The following is a 17,367-nucleotide window of genomic DNA, read 5'->3' on the forward strand; positions in this document are numbered from 1 at the left end:
ACTCACTGGTAGTTACTTTGCTTAATAATGTATCAGCATTTCACATTTGCACTGACGTATGTAGCGCTTCCATTAACCTGTGATCTTGTAATTTTAGTCACATACATATGTAATCTAGACAGATGTATTCCCGTAATTTCATTACTTTACATTAATTATTTTTTGGTGTTTTTCTGTGTATATTGACTACCGTACCGCTGACAGAGAATGGGCACTGATGACTTCACTATCGAATCTCTCTCTCTCTCTCTTTCCAAGCATTAACCCCGACTTGCGAGGTCTGCTGTTATGCTGCATCTCCTCCATTTCTCCCTGTCGTTGACATCTTCTGGTCTTAAGCCAACAACGTGCATGTCTGCCCTGGCGTTATCAGTCCATCTCTTTTCCGGTCTTCCTGGTGGTCTTGTTCCTCCTGGGTTGATGTGGAGCGCTGTTTTTGCAACTGAGTTGTCTTGCTTTCCCATGACGTGGCCGTAGCAGCGAAGAGGGGCTTCCCTCACTTTGTTGGTGATCGACGCGACATTAAATTTTTGCCTCAGTCCCATACATTGCTGGGCGTACCATGGTTTATATACTTTTGTCTTTAGATGCTGAGGCATCTTTTTATCGCAGAGAACTCCAGTGACCTGTCTCCACTATTGAATGTTCCAATATTAAATCCATCCATGCATTCATTCACCCAGCCATCCATCCATCCATCCATCCATCCATCCATTCTTAAAGGCATTTTGCGGAGGATAGATGTACACTACTGGCCATTAAAATTGCTACACCACGAAGATGACGTGCTACAGACGCGAAATTTAAACGACAGGAAGAAGATTCTGTGATATGTAAATGATTAGCTTTTCAGAGCATTCACACAAGGTTGGCGCCGGTGGCGACACCTACAACGTGCTGACATGAGGAAAGTTTCCAACCGATTTCTCATACACAAACAGCAGTTGACCGGCGTTGCTTGGTGAAACGTTGTTGTGATGCCTCGCGTAAGGAGGAGAAATGCTTACCATCACTTTTACGACTTTGATGAAGGTCGGATTGTAGCATATCGCAATAGCGGTTATTCGTATCGCGACATTGCTGCTCCCGTTGGTCGAAATCCAATGACTGTTAGCAGAATATGCAATCGGTGAGTTCCGGAGGGTAATACGGAACGCCGTGCTAGACTCCAACGGCCTCGTACCACTAGCAGTCGCGATAACAGGCATCTTGTCCGCATGGCTGTAACGGATCGTGCAGCCATGTCTCGATCCCTGAGTCAACAGATGGGGACGTTTGCAAGACAACAACCATCTGCACGAACAGTTCGACGACGTTTGCAGTAGCATGGACTATCAGCTCGGAGACCACGGCTGCGGTTACCCTTGACGCTGCATCACAGACAGGAGCGCCTGCGATGGTGTATTCAACGACGAACCTGGGTGCACGAATGGCAAAACGTCATTTTTTCGGATGAATCCAGGTTCTGTTTACAGCATCAGGATGGTCGCATCCGTGTTTGGCGACATCGCGGTGAACGCACATTCGAAGCGTGTATTCGTCATCACCATAGTGGCGTATCACCCGGCATGATATGGAGTGCCATTTCTTACACGTCTCGGTCACCTCTTGTTCGTATTGACGGCACTTTGAACAGAGGACGTTACATTTAAGATGTGTCACGACCCGTGGCTCTACCCTTCATTTGATCCCTGCGAAACCCTACATTTCAGCAGGATAATGCACGACCGCACGTTGCAGGTCCTGTACGGGCCTTTCTGGATACAGAAAATGTTCGACTGCTGCCCTAGCCAGCACATTCTCCAGATCTCTCACGAATTGAAAACGTCTTTTCAATGGGGCGAGCAACTGGCTCGTTACAATACGCCAGTCACTACTCTTGATGAACTGTGGTATCGTGTTGAAGCTGCATAGGCAGCTGATCCTGTACACGCCATCCAAGCTCTGTTTGACTCAATGCCCAGGCGTATCAAGGCCGTTATTACGGCCAGAGGTGGTTGTTCTGGGTACTGATTTCTCAGGATCTATGCACCCAAATTGCGTGAAAATGTAATCACATGTGACTTCTAGTATAATATATTTGTCGAGTGAATACCCGTTTATCATCTGCATTTCTTCTTGGTGTAGCAATTATAATGGCCAGTAGTGTAGATGTAGATGAAGGTGGGTCCCATCCACCGTTTCTCTACAAAGATATTTTTTGGATCGACCTCAGTGTTTGGGCTGAATGATTGTTTCATTTTCGAGCATCCAATGTGAACACCTGCTGAGAGTGAGTGGTCTGCGTGCAGACATCCCGGAGCTGGTGGTGCTGAGGGCCCGCGGCCGCGACTGGGACTCTGTGCTGCTGACGCAGTGCGAGAGCACCTGGAGCTACGACTCCGAGATGGTGTTCCACGGCGCCAAGAGCCTGCTGCTCTACACGCTGCCGCTGCTCTTCATGTCGGTCGCCTACTACCAGATCGTGCGCGTCCTCTGGCGCTCCGACACCATACCCGGACACGGCAGCTGCCGCAGCGGCGCGCTCAGCTCCAGCGCCAACGGCCGCGCCTACACCTCGTCCGGAAACTGCGGTACGTACATCTCTGTCCTGCAAAGTATGGGCGTTTCTCACTAAAAATTATATTACAAGTAAGCCCTCGGTCACAAATATTAAGTCAAAATTGACCAGGTTTCGACGCTACTATGAGCGTCGTCTTGAGAATTAAACTAACAGTTCTAAAACATATTAGGTACATAATACATTAATAAAATTAAAGTTTGTACTGACTGTAAAAGATGCAGTACTTACAAGTCACATTTTAAAAAATCTAAGCCGGAAAGGCGACGTCATAAATAGTTGAGATGGCGAGCCGCTAAGGGCTGCTCGTACTGTGAACAAGGGTAGCAACAAAACTGAGGTGCCCACTTTAGAAAGTGTGGGCAAGTAAACATGGTGTTGCTACGAGCGCCATCTAGTAGCCGCAGAAACAACTAGGCTACTGTATATTCAAAATTAGACACATGAAATTGTGATGCAGCTGATTCAGGCATAACGTAAGCATTAATAATAACAGGATGAAGTTACATATTTATCTGCTTTAAATAGAGATACATTTTGTAACGTAAAAAACGTCTGTTATGACATACAAGAAAACAGCAAAGACGCAACAGGAAAATAACATTTCGGCAAACTGCACGAGGAAATCTGAATCAAAGATCAAGCAACGGCTTTATAAAGTCGAAAAAGTTTTCATTTCGCAGCTGCAGCTGTTCTTTGAGAATGAGGCCATCATGACGAGACAGATGTTCGAAAATCTCCAATTCCTCTAAAACATCTAATCTGCGCCCCTTCTTTTCGGTATGCAGAATATTGCTATCGCCTATGGCTTTAGACACGTGTCCAGTAACTAAGAGATGATCGGCAGTCCCCTAAATTCATCCTTTGCCTATCATCTCTTAATTACTGGACACGTGCCTAAAGCCATAGGCGATAGCAATATTCTGCATGCCGAAAAGAAGGGCTAGGTCAGATGTTTTAGAGGAATTGGAGATTTTTGAACATCTCTCTCGTCATGATGGCCTCATTCTCAAAGAACAGCTGCAGCTGCGAAATGAAAACTTTTTCGACTTTATAAAGCCGTTGCTTGATCTTTGATTCAGATTTCCTCATGTAGTTTGCCGAAATGTTATTTTCCTGTTGCGTCTTTGCTGTTTTCTTGTATGTCATAACAGACGTTTTTTTACGTTACAAAATGTATCTCTATTTAAAGCAGATAAATATGTAACTTCATCCTGTTATTATTAATGCTTACGTTATGCCTGAATCAGCTGCATCACAATTTCATGTGTCTAATTTTGAATATACAGTAGCCTAGTTGTTTCTGCGGCTACTAGATGGCGCTCGTAGCAACACCATGTTTACTTGCCCACACTTTCTAAAGTGGGCACCTCAGTTTTGTTGCTACCCTTGTTCACAGTACGAGCAGCCCTTAGCGGCTCGCCATCTCAACTATTTATGACGTCGCCTTTCCGGCTTAGATTTTTTAAAATGTGACTTGTAAGTACTGCATCTTTTACAGTCAGTACAAACTTTAATTTTATTAATGTATTACATACCTAATATGTTTTAGAACTGTTAGTTTAATTCTCAAGACGACGCTCATAGTAGCGTCGAAACCTGGTCAGTTTTGAATTAATGTTGGTGACCGAGGGCTTACTTGTTCTAATATAATTCTGACACGGTCACTGAACCTTAGCAGCTATGTTCAAAGTTATTTTTTTTTTTTAATTTTTCTCATAAAAAATGTGAAACGTCTGTAATTGGAGGAAGAAACGAAATCAAACGTGACGAGTAGAGAGAGTGTGTGGTTCAATTTCAGTGATTCCAAAATAAAATTAACTTTACAAAGAATATGTCAGTATGAGCCCACTTGCGGGCTTTCAAACAATATGAAAATGAAATGAGGTGGGGTGGCCCTCAACTATGCAACCACAGACTCAGAATTGCAATATTAAAAGTTTTGGCTGGTTTCGTTGTCTAGGGGCTGGGACACGTAGTTGCCGCATTACAAGCCAAATACTGCTGAGTCTACAGTATACGATAAGAATACACACATGAATCGATTGGTCGAAGTTCCTATCACTCGGCAATTGCGAATTTCGTACGTAACTTAGACGTTTATAAATGAAAGATTGCAGTTAAATAAAATCTGTAGGTACCATAATAACAACTTTAAATGATAAGTAAGATGGTAGAAGTGTTTATGAGAATGCGGTATATTTCTCCAAAAACTTATGGGTGTCGATGGTCCAGTAATTAAATAAAATATAAGTTGAATAACAGGAAAACAATAGATTCGTACTGCACGTAATTAGCTATGAACAACAACACAGCTCGCGAGATGTTCATTTCTAAATCAACACTACGTCTTCACTGTAGAAGCCACAGAAATCTCACAAGTGCACAAGTCGGCACTCTGAAGTACCGGGTGATCAAAAAGTCACTATAAATTTGAAAACTTAATAAACCACGGAATAATGTAGTTAGAGAGGTAAAGATTGACACACATGCTTGGAATGACATGGGGTTTTATTGGAGCCAAAAAAAAACAAAGTTCACATAATGTCCGACAGATGCCCGTCGTTTGGTGATGATCGTGTGCTCAGCCGCCACTTTCGTCATGCTTGGCCTCCCAGATCCCCAGACCTCAGTCCGTGCGATTATTGGCTTTGGGGTTACCTGAAGTCGCAAGTGTATCGTGATCGACCGACATCTCTAAGGATGCTGAAAGACAACATCCGACGCCAATGCCTCACCATAACTCCGGACATGCTTTACAGTACTGTTCACAACATTATTCCTCGACTACAGCTGTTGTTGAGGAATGATGGTGGACATATTGAGCATTTCCTGTAAAGAACATCATCTTTGCTTTGTCTTACTTTGTTATGCTAATTATTGCTATTCTGATCGGATGAAACGCCATCTGTCGGACGTTTTTTGAACTTTTGTATTTTTTTTTAATAAAACCCCATGTCATTCCAAGCATGTGTGTCAATTTGTACCTCTCTGTCTACATTATTCCGTGATTTATTCAGTTTTCAAATTTATGCTAACTTTTTGATCACCCGGTATTCTATCTGCGGCGACCACGCCAAATCGCTCCACTCTCCAAGTCGTTCCCGTGACTGTGCGTCCGTCGCGCCCAGCACTTCCCGTGCCCTGTCCCGTACTACCCCGTGTCCTCTCCGAAAACGATGGTCCTCCCTCACCCTCCATACGTCTCTTTTAGTAACGAGCGCTGTGATTGGCCAGAGCGCTCCCTCCATGTCTCCAAGCCAGACGTGCACTCACAGACACATACGAAATACTGGATTTACATTTAAATACTTGAAATTAAATAAATATTTCTAGGGCTGGACGACGCTCTAACACACATTATTAAAAGCATAAACAATTAAATAAACATGTATCAAAATATAAGAAGCTAATGGTAGGCCAGGAGCCTAATGTCTCTGTGCTTTCTAACACACAGTAAATATTTAACCAATTTCTTCATGAATAGTATATATCGGATATAAACAAAGACATAGATGAATAAATATATTTATAAGCATGCAGCTACCGTTTTTTCGGAGCTGTGGAGTACTTATGGCCTGACGCGTTTGACGGCAATCGGCCACTTTGACCTCCAACAACTCATGTACTATTCAAGTTACATGCCTGTAATTCATCCCAACTTAGGTTTACACTAATAACTTTCTAAAGACACGGCGATTGACAAAATCGGATGAAGCGTTTATATTTTGGAAATTCGTTGCTGAGTTTTACTTGTATAATTTACAGTCAGACACTAAACTTTAAACTAATAAAGACATTGAAAATCAGATTACACCATAAGAATCGTCTTGCAAATAATAGTAATGTACATGTGTCTTTTTGAGGTACCATGATTCATCTGACTACTATTAATTTCTATACGAACAGTGAAATGTCTGCCATGATGGTTTCACAAAGTCCGCCATCTTTGGCACTCCCGGCGTGTCTCCTTCAGCGACACAGCGTCACCGTGGAATTCCCAGCCACGCGGCCGATGGACCACGTGGTCCGGCCGTTGTGCGACATCACGCGGCTCCTAACGAGCCACGGCTTGCCCAGCGGCCCGAGCAGTGGCCGCCAATTCTGAACTTAGAATATTTCCAGGGCGCCGCAACTCGCCCGTTACCTCACACACTTACCAATATAACGGGCACATATTATGGCCCGGATGCAGGCACTAATTCGGTTGGGAAGCCTGCCGTAAAGCCGTTGTATCCTCTCCTGAGGCAAATATAACTGTCTATGATGATCTCTGTATGGGACTGGGACGGAATTTACCCCAGAGCTGCTCCCTCACATCTTGTCGGAAACAGATCTGAAGATCTTACTGGCCATAAGAGTACCTCAACATCCCGGAGACGACCGTTGTCATGTTGGAAAATGATACCACTCTACTGTTCCGTGAGAGGTAACACTTAAGACTGCGAGATGTCAGTGACGCACCGATGTACCATCAGAGTCCCTTCAGTCACTACCGACCATGAAATGAAGTAATGCCCAATGGCTTTCCACACCACGACGCCAGAAATAACAGCGCTACGCCTCTCTCAAACATTGCAAGAACGTCATCTCTGTCCAGGTCACCGACATAGCCACCGGCGATGGCCACCCAGGGAAGTCCGTAACCCCCATTCACTTCCGAAGGCAATGCGACACCATTAATCAGTAGTCCATGCTTGCCAGCCACGGTACAACTCTAACGCAGCCGTTCCTGATATGTTGTTAACTGCAGCCTACGCATGGGACACTATTTCCCCAGCCTGTCTGTTGCTATCTCCATCCAATGGTGCGGGATGGCAGTTGTTGCGGGGAGTCCAATAAGTTTTCTCGGATGGCACATGTAAATGGGTTACGATGTCCTTGTTGCACAGTACGGCGATCCCCCATTATGGTTGTTCTACGTGGTCGACCGGAGCTTCTGCGACGATTATCCCTGCCCTCCGCTCCCATGTAGTCCAACATCGGACCACTTGTCAGATCCGAATGCCTCGCAGATCTGAAAATTGCACGATTCGAACAGTCGGCCAAATGAAGACGAACAATGAGACCAATTTCAATCTCCATCAGGCTGTTTCTCACACAAGTATACGGCATCTCCGTGTCCTTCACAGTGATCACTCAACATCTAACGCTGTTCATGCCGCTTATAAAGACTGCCTGATAACAAGACACTCTTGTGGCCGCTCTGTCTATCACAAAGAATTTGTAAATCTAATCATTTGCATACTAGGCCATGGGCGTGCATGTACGATGTTACATTGACATTCGGCCATGTCTTCTGCATGATTCACTTTTCTGACAGGCAGCCTATCATTAGTTTCAAGAGTAATGAGTGCTGTTGACAGGGGATGTGAAATTGACTCCATATTTTTAGATTTCGAGAAGGTTTTTCACACAGTGCCTCACAAGCGACTTCTAATCAAATTACGCGCCTACAGACTACCGCCTCAGTTGTGTGACAGGATTCATGATTTCCTGTCAGAAAGGTCGCAGTTCGTAGTAACTGACGGAAAATCATTGAATAAGACAAAAGTAATATCTGGCGTTCCCTAGCGAAGTGTTATAGGCCCTCTGCTGTTCCTGTTCTACACGAACAATCTGGGAGACAATCTGAGTAGCACTTTTAGGTGTCTGCAGATGAAGTTATCATTTATCGTCTGATGAAGTCTCAGATGATCAAAACAAATTGCAAAACGATTTAGACCAGATATCTGTATGGTGCAAAAGTGGCAATTGACTCTAAATAATGAAAAGTGTGGAGTCATCCATATGGATATGAAAAGTAACTCTCTAAATTTCAGTTACACAATAAATCACACAAATCTGTAAATTCAGCTAAATCCTTAGGGATTACAAATACGAATAACTTAGGTTCGAACGATCACGTAGATAATTTGTGGGCAAAGCAAACCAAAGAATACGATTTATTGGCAGATCACTGAGAAAATGCAACAGGCCTACTAAAGAGACTGCCTATTCTGCGTTTGTACGTTCTCTTCTGGCGTATTGCTGTGCGATATGGGATCCACATCAGATAGGATCGAAAGAAGACAAAGAAAAAGTTCAAAGAAGGGCAGTCTGTGTTGTACTAACGCGAAATACAGGAGAGAGCGCCATGAACATGGTACGTGAATTGGTGTGGCAATTATTAAAATAAAGGCGTTTTTCATTGCGGCAGGATCTTCTCATCAGTCACCAGCTTTCTCCTCAGATTGCGAAAATATTTTGTTGGCGCCTACCTAAGTGAAGGACTTCGCGATGTTGCTGCACGGGACTGCTCTTCTGTTCACGTAATTTATCCTGGAAGAGACTTATGAACACACAGCAAGGATTTACTTAATGGTTAATTTGCTTCTGGGAAATGATGATGAAGAACCTCAGGCTACAGAAGAATAAAATGTGCGTGCTGAACTACCGCCAGTTGAAGGTGACAGTGAAGATGGTAAAAGCGTGCTAAAGTTAAAGACTGAAAAATCATTCCTCACTCTATGAATGCTGTGATTCATGACCTTATTTACGTCATTTTATTGTGAGCTAAACATTTTTGTTACTGTTTTTGTGGAATAATTAAAAAAACATAGGGAGGAACGATATTCGTGATAAAATAAGAGAAATCAAAGATTCCCCAGAAAGATTTAAGTGCTCGTTTCTCCCGCGCGCTGTTCGAGAGTGGAACGTAGAGAAATAGCTTTAAGATGGTTCTATGAGCCCTCTGCCAGATGATTGTCAGTTGCAAAGTAATCATGTAAATGCAGAAGTAATGTACGATGCAGCAACTCAACTGAATGAAAAATTATGTTTGAAAATGAGATAAAATTCTAAATTGCCCATCAATACCAAATATGAGATCAAGTCATATAAAGTTTTCATTAAAACTTCGGAAAAAAAACGATTTGCTACCATCATATTTGGTGGCAGTGTCGATCCTTTTCTACGTACTCTCGCTTCACGCGGACACATTTTTCCCAGTAGTGAATAACTGCAGAGACGTTGGTTGTAGAAGCTGCGATTCGGTTGTTCAGGAGACGTTCTATATCGAACGTCACCTCATTGCCTTCTGGAAATACCTGCTACGCTTTTGTTTTTTCATCCGTGAAAAGAGAAAGCAGTCACTGGGTGCCACGTCAGGTGATTACTGGAGCAACGGTTTCGTGGGGCAAAAATACCCCCTTGGAGAGCTTCCAGCGACACTTCTTGACAGCCTCCAGCAAGCTCGCTAGAAGATTTCGGAAGCATACCCCTGCGATTGTTGATCCCTCACGAGCGTAATCTGTTAGCACTCACCGTGGATGTTCCAAAACACACCATCTTTCCCGATAATGAGTCCTCATTTTTCGGCGGAGATGATTTCCGCCTGTTTCCAGTGCTTGCTATGCTACTCTGTCTTAGAGTCATAGTGACACACTCAGTAGCCGGCTATAGGAGTCATCTGGATTTGCCTGACGCAGCTGAAAAGTTTCTGCTGCTGTCAGGCTTCTTGAATGGTTGCGGAGCAGTCGCGAGACCCAGTATGCAGCGATCTTCATCATGACCAAAACGTCGTGAAGATACTGACAGCAGATCCATGACTGATTTTCACTTTTCTCATTATCGCTTCGATTGTAAAACGCCGGTCTTCGAGAACCAGAGTCTTTCCTTCTCTTGCGAACCTCTGTTCTTCAAGGGCAGATGGTCTGACAGTTTGTTCTTCTTCATTCAGACTTGTTTGACAACAACTGAAGGGTCACGCTCTCTCCCGATGCACAATATGATAGTGCATTTTTATCGTTCACTTCGACCGACTCATCATGGATTCCTGGAGCTTTGTTCTCTTCAAAGCAGAAAATTTGTTTCGACACGATACTCTGCCAATGGGGCTGCGTTATGTCCCATTGGATCCTCAAGTGGCGTATTATGACCTGCAAAGAAACTAAAAAATTAATTACGTAATTTCATTTCTTTCCAGGTCATAAATAAAACATGATTACGTCTTGTAAACTACATATTTTAATCAAATAGCATCGTGAAAATAATATCTTTCCTTGAATTAAATGAAGCTATTGTGCACACCCACAAAAAAACAGTCCAAAAACAAGGGATCATAAATTCGCTCTAGTATACCAAGCGCACTATTTCTTTTGATAACAGTTGAGCACAGTTCTGCATCAGATAATTCTGTATAAACATCTAGAGACGACATTAATTTATCTGACATACGTCCACTTGCTGGCAGTTGCTCATCTTTGTTTCTTATTCGTGTGAAACTACTACATCACTTTACTCATTCTGAGCCGCAAGGGGCGATCTGTGATAACAGATTAAAGAAGATAAACTTCTTTACCAAACTTGTTAGTAATAACCTTTGTTCTCCAATACCGGTTTCGATAAACAATGTTACTATCTTCACATCTGCAAAACATGTACACAGTGTAACCATATACAATGCAACTGTAATACACGGTATCAGATACAATATTGTTGTTGTTGTTGTTGTTGTTGTGGTCTTCAGTCCTGAGACTGGCTTGATGCAGCTCTCCATGCTACCCTATCCTGTGCAAGCTTCTTCATCTCCCAGTACTTACTGTAACCTACATCCTTCTGAATCTGCTAAGTGTATTCATCTCTTGGTCTCCCTCTACGATTTTTACCCTCCACGATGCCCTCCAATGCTAAATTTGTGATCCCTTGATGCCTCAGAAAATGTTCTACTAACCGGTCCCTTCTTTTTGTCAAGTTGTGCCACAAACTCCTCTTCTCCCCAATTCTATTCAATACTTCATCATTAGTTACGTGATCTACCCATATAATCTTCAGCATTCTTCTGTAGCACCACATTTCGAAAGCTTCTATTCTCTTCTTGTCCAAACTATTTATCGTCTATGTTTCACTTCCATACATAGCTACACTCCATACAAATACTTTCAGAAACGACTTCCTGACACTTAAATCTATACTCGATGTTAAAAAAATTTTCTTCTTCAGATACGCTTTCCTTGCCATTGCCAGTCTACATTTTATATCTTCTCTATTTCGACCATGCTCAGTTATTTTGCTCCCCAAATAACAAAACTCCTTTACTACTTTAAGTGTCTCATTTCCTAATCTAATTCCCTCAGCATCACCCGACTTAATTCGACTACATTCCATTATCCTCGGTTTGCTTTTGTTGATGTTCATCTTATATCCCCCTTTCAAGACACTGTCCATTCCGTTCAACTGCTCTTCCAAGTCCTTTGCTGTCTCTGATAGAATTACAATGTCATCGGCGAACCTCAAAGTTTTTATTTCTTCTCCATGGATTTTAATACCTACTCCGAATTTTTCTTTTGTTTGCTTTACTGCTTCTCAATATACAGATTGAGTAACATCGGGGAGAGGCTACAACCATGTCTCACTCCCTTCCCAACCACTGCTTCCCTTTCATGCCCCTCGACTCTTATAATTGCCATCTGGTTTCTGTACAAATTGTAAGTAGCCTTTCGCTCCCTGTATTTTACCCCTCCCAGCTTAAGAATTTGAAAGAGAGTATTCCAGTCAAAATTGTCAAAAGCTTTCTCTAAGGCTACAAATGCTAGAAACGTAGGTTTTTCCTTTCCTTAATCTTTCTTTTACCCCTCCCAGCTTAAGAATTTGAAAGAGAGTATTCCAGTCAACATTGTCAAAAGCTTTCTCTAAGGCTACAAATGCTAGAAACGTAGGTTTTTCCTTTCCTTAATCTTTCTTCTAAGAAAAGTCGTAAGATCAGTATTGCCTCACCTGTTAGTAAAGCTGCATGCCCTCGGGAAAAATTACGGCCGTAGTTTCCCCTTGCTTTCAGCCGTTCGCAGTACCAGCACAGCAAGGCCGTTTTGGTTAGTGTTACAGGGCCAGATCAGTCAATCATCCAGATTGTTGCCCCTGCAACTATTGAAAAGGCTGCTGCCCCTCTTCAGGAACCAATCGTTTGTCTGGCCTCTCAACAGATACCCCTCCGTTGTGGTTGTACCTACGGTACGGCTATCTGTATCGCTGAGGCACGCAAGCCTCCCCACCAACGTCCACCTTGGTCCATGGTTCATGGGGGTTGGAGATACAATATAAAAGAAAAAGAAAAACGGGAATACAACATACAATATAAAAGAAAAAAACGGGAATACAACATACATCGGCAGACAGGTTGCTGCAAATTTCTTAGAATGGCAATAAAGGTGCTCTTTCTCATGGACTGGCAGCTCCTTGACAGACTAGAAGTCTGGTGCATCGGCATGTCAAAACTTAAAACAACCATATTCCCAATTATTCACCACATACACATGTCTCACGCCACTCACAACAGAGCACTTCATTGCAGCCAGGGCGCCGCTAGACCAATAGGCGTGACCAATAAAGGATAAGGGTTGTTTTACACTTTTCCGTCTGGCGTGTGAAAAGCGCCGGTGCACGGTTGTCGGAGGAATGTTGTATGGGACTGAATTCGTACTTGCCCGGGGCCCGCTGACCGGCACACGGCTGCCGTATTGCTGCTGCGGGAAGCCGGCAGCTGCCACTGAAACAGCAGGCTACCGTGGACGGCAAACGAAGGGTACCAATGGAACAGGGGCTACGTGGCATTGTTGCCGTTCTCATCTGACTGTATTTGACGTTTATTGTTGTAGTCTACAATGCTTTTCTGTTCTTTCGTGTGAAGTTATATTTGTTGTTGCCTGTGTTTATCAGGATGGACGTGGAAACATTTTAGAACTCAACATTACTCAAAACTAAAATTAAATTGTTGTCTTAAAGCAAAAGCCTGATCGGCACAAGTCTGTTTTCAATAGGATAATTCCTTAGAGTGTTTTCAAGTCGATGAAGTAGTGAAATTCCAGCTGAGAGTGTTACAGATCGGTTCTGATATTAAGAAATACAAACAGGCCAGTAAACGTAAGTGTGGCTGTTTATCCTAGCAGTTCCCATGAACACCACTTTGTTCATGTCATTGATGGTTACAATGTCTGTGTTTATACAGTGTCTGTATCTTCACAATACAATGTCCATCAGACACACAGATGTTCCCCCTATACGGGAATCACGAATTTTCAGAGCGTAGGGGTTGTGACTACGTCATACACTATGTGATGAAAAGTATCCGGACACCCACAAAAATATACGTTTTTCATATTAGGTGCATTGTGCTGCCATCTACTACCAGGTGCTCCATATCAGCGACCTAAGTAGTCATTAGACATCGTGAGAGAGCAGAATAGGGCACAAAAGCGTACAGGTCGACCTCGTCTGTTGACTGACAGAGATCGCCGACAGTTGAAGATGTTCATTATTAGATTGGCATTCTGTTAGTAAAAGGGTGAATGGCCTTTCAGACCACGATGCACAAATTTTAAGACTAAAATGCTTTTGTACTCAAACAAATGTCACATATAATTACAAACTACTTTGGAAAGTTAATCCATCAGCAATAGAGAGCTTTTAAACTTTGTCAAGGAACAAGAGTGACAGGATGTTTGTAGTGCCGATAACATAGATGATAAACATAATGCTTTCCTTAACACATTTCTCGTGTTAGTTGAGAGTTGCTTTCTATTACAACGTTCTAAATGGGGTACTAGCAGTAATAGGCAGCCCGGGTGGCTGACTAGTGGGATAAGGGTATGATGAAGAACAAAGCGGGAATTATATCAATCAAGCTACAGTAGGCCATTACAAACAGTATTGTAAGGTGCTTAAAATGTTATTAGGAAGGCAAAGAGCATGTGCTATGCAAATAGAATAGCTAATTCACAGGTTAAAATTAAAACCATGTGGCCAGTTATGAAGGAAGTGTGTGGTCATTAGCACAAGGTCGACGATATAAACTCAGTTCGTAGTAAAAATATTTCTGTTACTGATAAATCAAGTATATCTACAGTATTTAACAATCATTTTCTGAGGATCGCGCGTGAATTAAATAAAAATTTAGTTTCTACAGGGAATCATGTAACTTTCTTGGCAAAAGCCTTTCCGAGATTGATGTCTGGAATACTCCTCTGTGTTACAGACAAGGGGGTGATTGAGTCAATTAAATCACTGAAGCCTAAGGGTTCTCATGGATATGATGGAGTGCCTTGCAGAATATTAAAGTACTGTGCTGTACATGTTAGCCCTGATTTAGCCATATTTGTAATTTTTCCTTAAGGAATGGTCAGTTACCTGAACGATGAAAGTTCTCAGATATCTGTATGCACTGTAACTGTTCGTTGCAGATTTTTGACATGGTTTTCACATCTTCGTAAATACCATTTCTGACTACGTCACGGTGATTTGAAAATAAATCTCGGACCGAAACTAGTCATCGAGTGAATAAAAAGGGCAAAATTTGCAACTTTAGACTGGTTTTTCGTTGTACTGAGAATTTAGTGTTGTGCCTTTGTATAGCTTATTAAAGATGTTCTATTACATTGTGGTAAGGACATCAAAGAAATTAAAAAATGCGTTATAAATGTCATATCGCCATACACAGTTACAGAAATACTTTACTGGTAGCACTGTAGAATAACGAAATCATCAGACCCACTATGTAACGGAGTATCTGTTAGTCGTATGATCCCCGTGCCGGATAAACCTCAGAAAAGTTTGGACAAATCTTCTTCACAATCAATGTACAACGAACGTTAACAACAGTAATTTAAAGTTAACACAGTTATACTAGGATAAAATTACTCACTAAACCTAAATCTAACAGTAAGTCACGCAGTGATCAACTTACCATTTCACTTATACATTGATCAAACTATCAGTTCACCATGCATGAATTATTCTAATTAACAGTAACATTTCTTCTACTGAATGTTATTTGTAGACTTGTTTTTAGGAGATTTTGTACCATATTGGCATATATTTGCCTATTATTTTATTGTATATTTTTATTTCCATATACTACGGATTCTGAGCGTATAACTTCAATGTATGTGGTGCAAATAATTATCTTTGGATCTTGTGTGGTAAACTTGGCCACAATTATTTTATCAACTAAATCTGTAAAGTGATTATACAGGGTGTTACAAAAAGGTACGGCCAAACTTTCAAGAAACATTCCTCACACACAAAGAAAGAAAATATGTTATGTGGACATGTGTCCGGAAACGCTTACTTTCCATGTTAGAGCTCATTTTATTACTTCTCTTCAAATCACATTAATCATGGAATGGAAACACAAAGCAACAGAACGTACCAGCGTGACTTCAAACACTTTGTTACAGGAAATGTTCAAAATGTCCTCCGTTAGCGAGGATACATGCATCCACCCTCTGTCGCATGGAACCCCCGATGCGCTGATGCAGCCCTGGAGAATGGCGTATTGTATCACAGCCGTCCACAATACGAGCACGAAGAGTCTCTACATTTGGTACCGGGGTTGCGTAGACGAGAGCTTTCAAATGCCCCCATAAATGAAAGTCAAGAGGGTTGAGGTCAGGAGAGCGTGGAGGCCATAGAATTGGTCCGCCTCTACCAATCCATCGGTCACCGAATCTGTTGTTGAGAAGCGTACGAACACTTCGACTGAAATGTGCAGGAGCTCCATCGTGCATGAACCACATGTTGTGTCGTACTTGTAAAGGCACATGTTCTAGCAGCACAGGTAGAGTATCCCGTATGAAATCATGATAACGTGCTCCATTGAGCGTAGGTGGAAGAAGATGGAGCCCAATCAAGACATCACCAACAATGCCAGCCCAACCGTTCACAGAAAATCTGTGTTGATGACGTGATTGCACAATTGCGTACGCATTCTCGTCAGCCCACACATGTTGATTGTGAAAATTTACAATTTGATCACGTTGGAATGAAGCCTCATCCGTAAAGAGAACATTTGCACTGAAATGACACATTGTTAACCATTCGCAGAAGTGTACCCGTGGAGGCCAATCAGCTGCTGATAGTACCTGCACACGCTGTACATGGTACGGAAACAACTGGTTCTCCCGTAGCACTCTCCATACAGTGACGTGGTCAACGTTACCTTGTACAGCAGCAACTTCTCTGACGCTGACATTAGGGTTATCGTCAACTGCACGAAGTATTGCCTCGTCCATTGCAGGTGTCCTCGTCGTTCTACGTCTTCCTCAGTCACGAGTCATAGGCTGGAGTGTTCCTTGCTCCCTAAGACGCCGATCAATTGCTTCGAACGTCTTCCTGTCGGGACACCTTCGTTCTGGAAATCTGTCTCGATGCAAACGTACCGCGCTACGGCTATTGCCCCGTGCTAATCCATACATCAAATGGGCATCTGCCAACTCCGCATTTGTAAACATTGCACTGACTGCAAAACCACGTTCGTGATGAACACAAACCTGTTGATGCTACGTACTGATGTGCTTGATGCTAGTACTGTAGAGCAATGAGTCGCATGTCAAGACAAGCACCGAAGTCAACATTACCTTCCTTCAATTGGGCCAACTGGCGGTGAATCGAGGAAGTACAGTACATACTGACGAAACTAAAATAAGCTCTAACATGGAAATTAAACGTTTCCGGACACAAATCCACATAACATCTTTTCTTTATTTGTGTGCGAGGAATGTTTCCTGAAAGTTTGGCCATACCTTTTTGTAACACCCTGTAAATCAGTGACTTTATGTGAAGGAAAAAGTTACGAATTCTAGTTCCTGAAATAATGGGAATTAAGATATCTATGCTTCACACATACATGAAACAGTATTCTCCCGCAGCTTCTGTGACTGAGATACAGTATTTGAACGTGCACAAAAAACTATACCAAAGTTAATGGAAGACTCAAACTTACTATGATTTGATTTTCTGGTCGGTGGGGGGGGGGAGGGGGGGAGGGGGGGAAG

The 17,367-nt window shown here is 42.6% G+C and overlaps 1 protein-coding gene across 1 annotated transcript in view; it reads left to right on the forward strand.

Moving 5' to 3' along the window:
* Positions 1-17,367, forward strand: part of LOC126195515 (orexin receptor type 2-like) — a 134,503-nt gene that overhangs the window by 36,143 nt on the left and 80,993 nt on the right. The window contains exon 3 of the mRNA XM_049934142.1: positions 2,292-2,577. Coding sequence (XP_049790099.1) covers positions 2,292-2,577 — 286 coding nt within the window. The remainder of the gene's footprint in view (positions 1-2,291; positions 2,578-17,367) is intronic.

The sequence above is a fragment of the Schistocerca nitens genome, chromosome 7 (assembly GCF_023898315.1).
Source record: "Schistocerca nitens isolate TAMUIC-IGC-003100 chromosome 7, iqSchNite1.1, whole genome shotgun sequence".
NCBI classification, from domain to species: Eukaryota; Metazoa; Arthropoda; class Insecta; order Orthoptera; family Acrididae; genus Schistocerca; species Schistocerca nitens.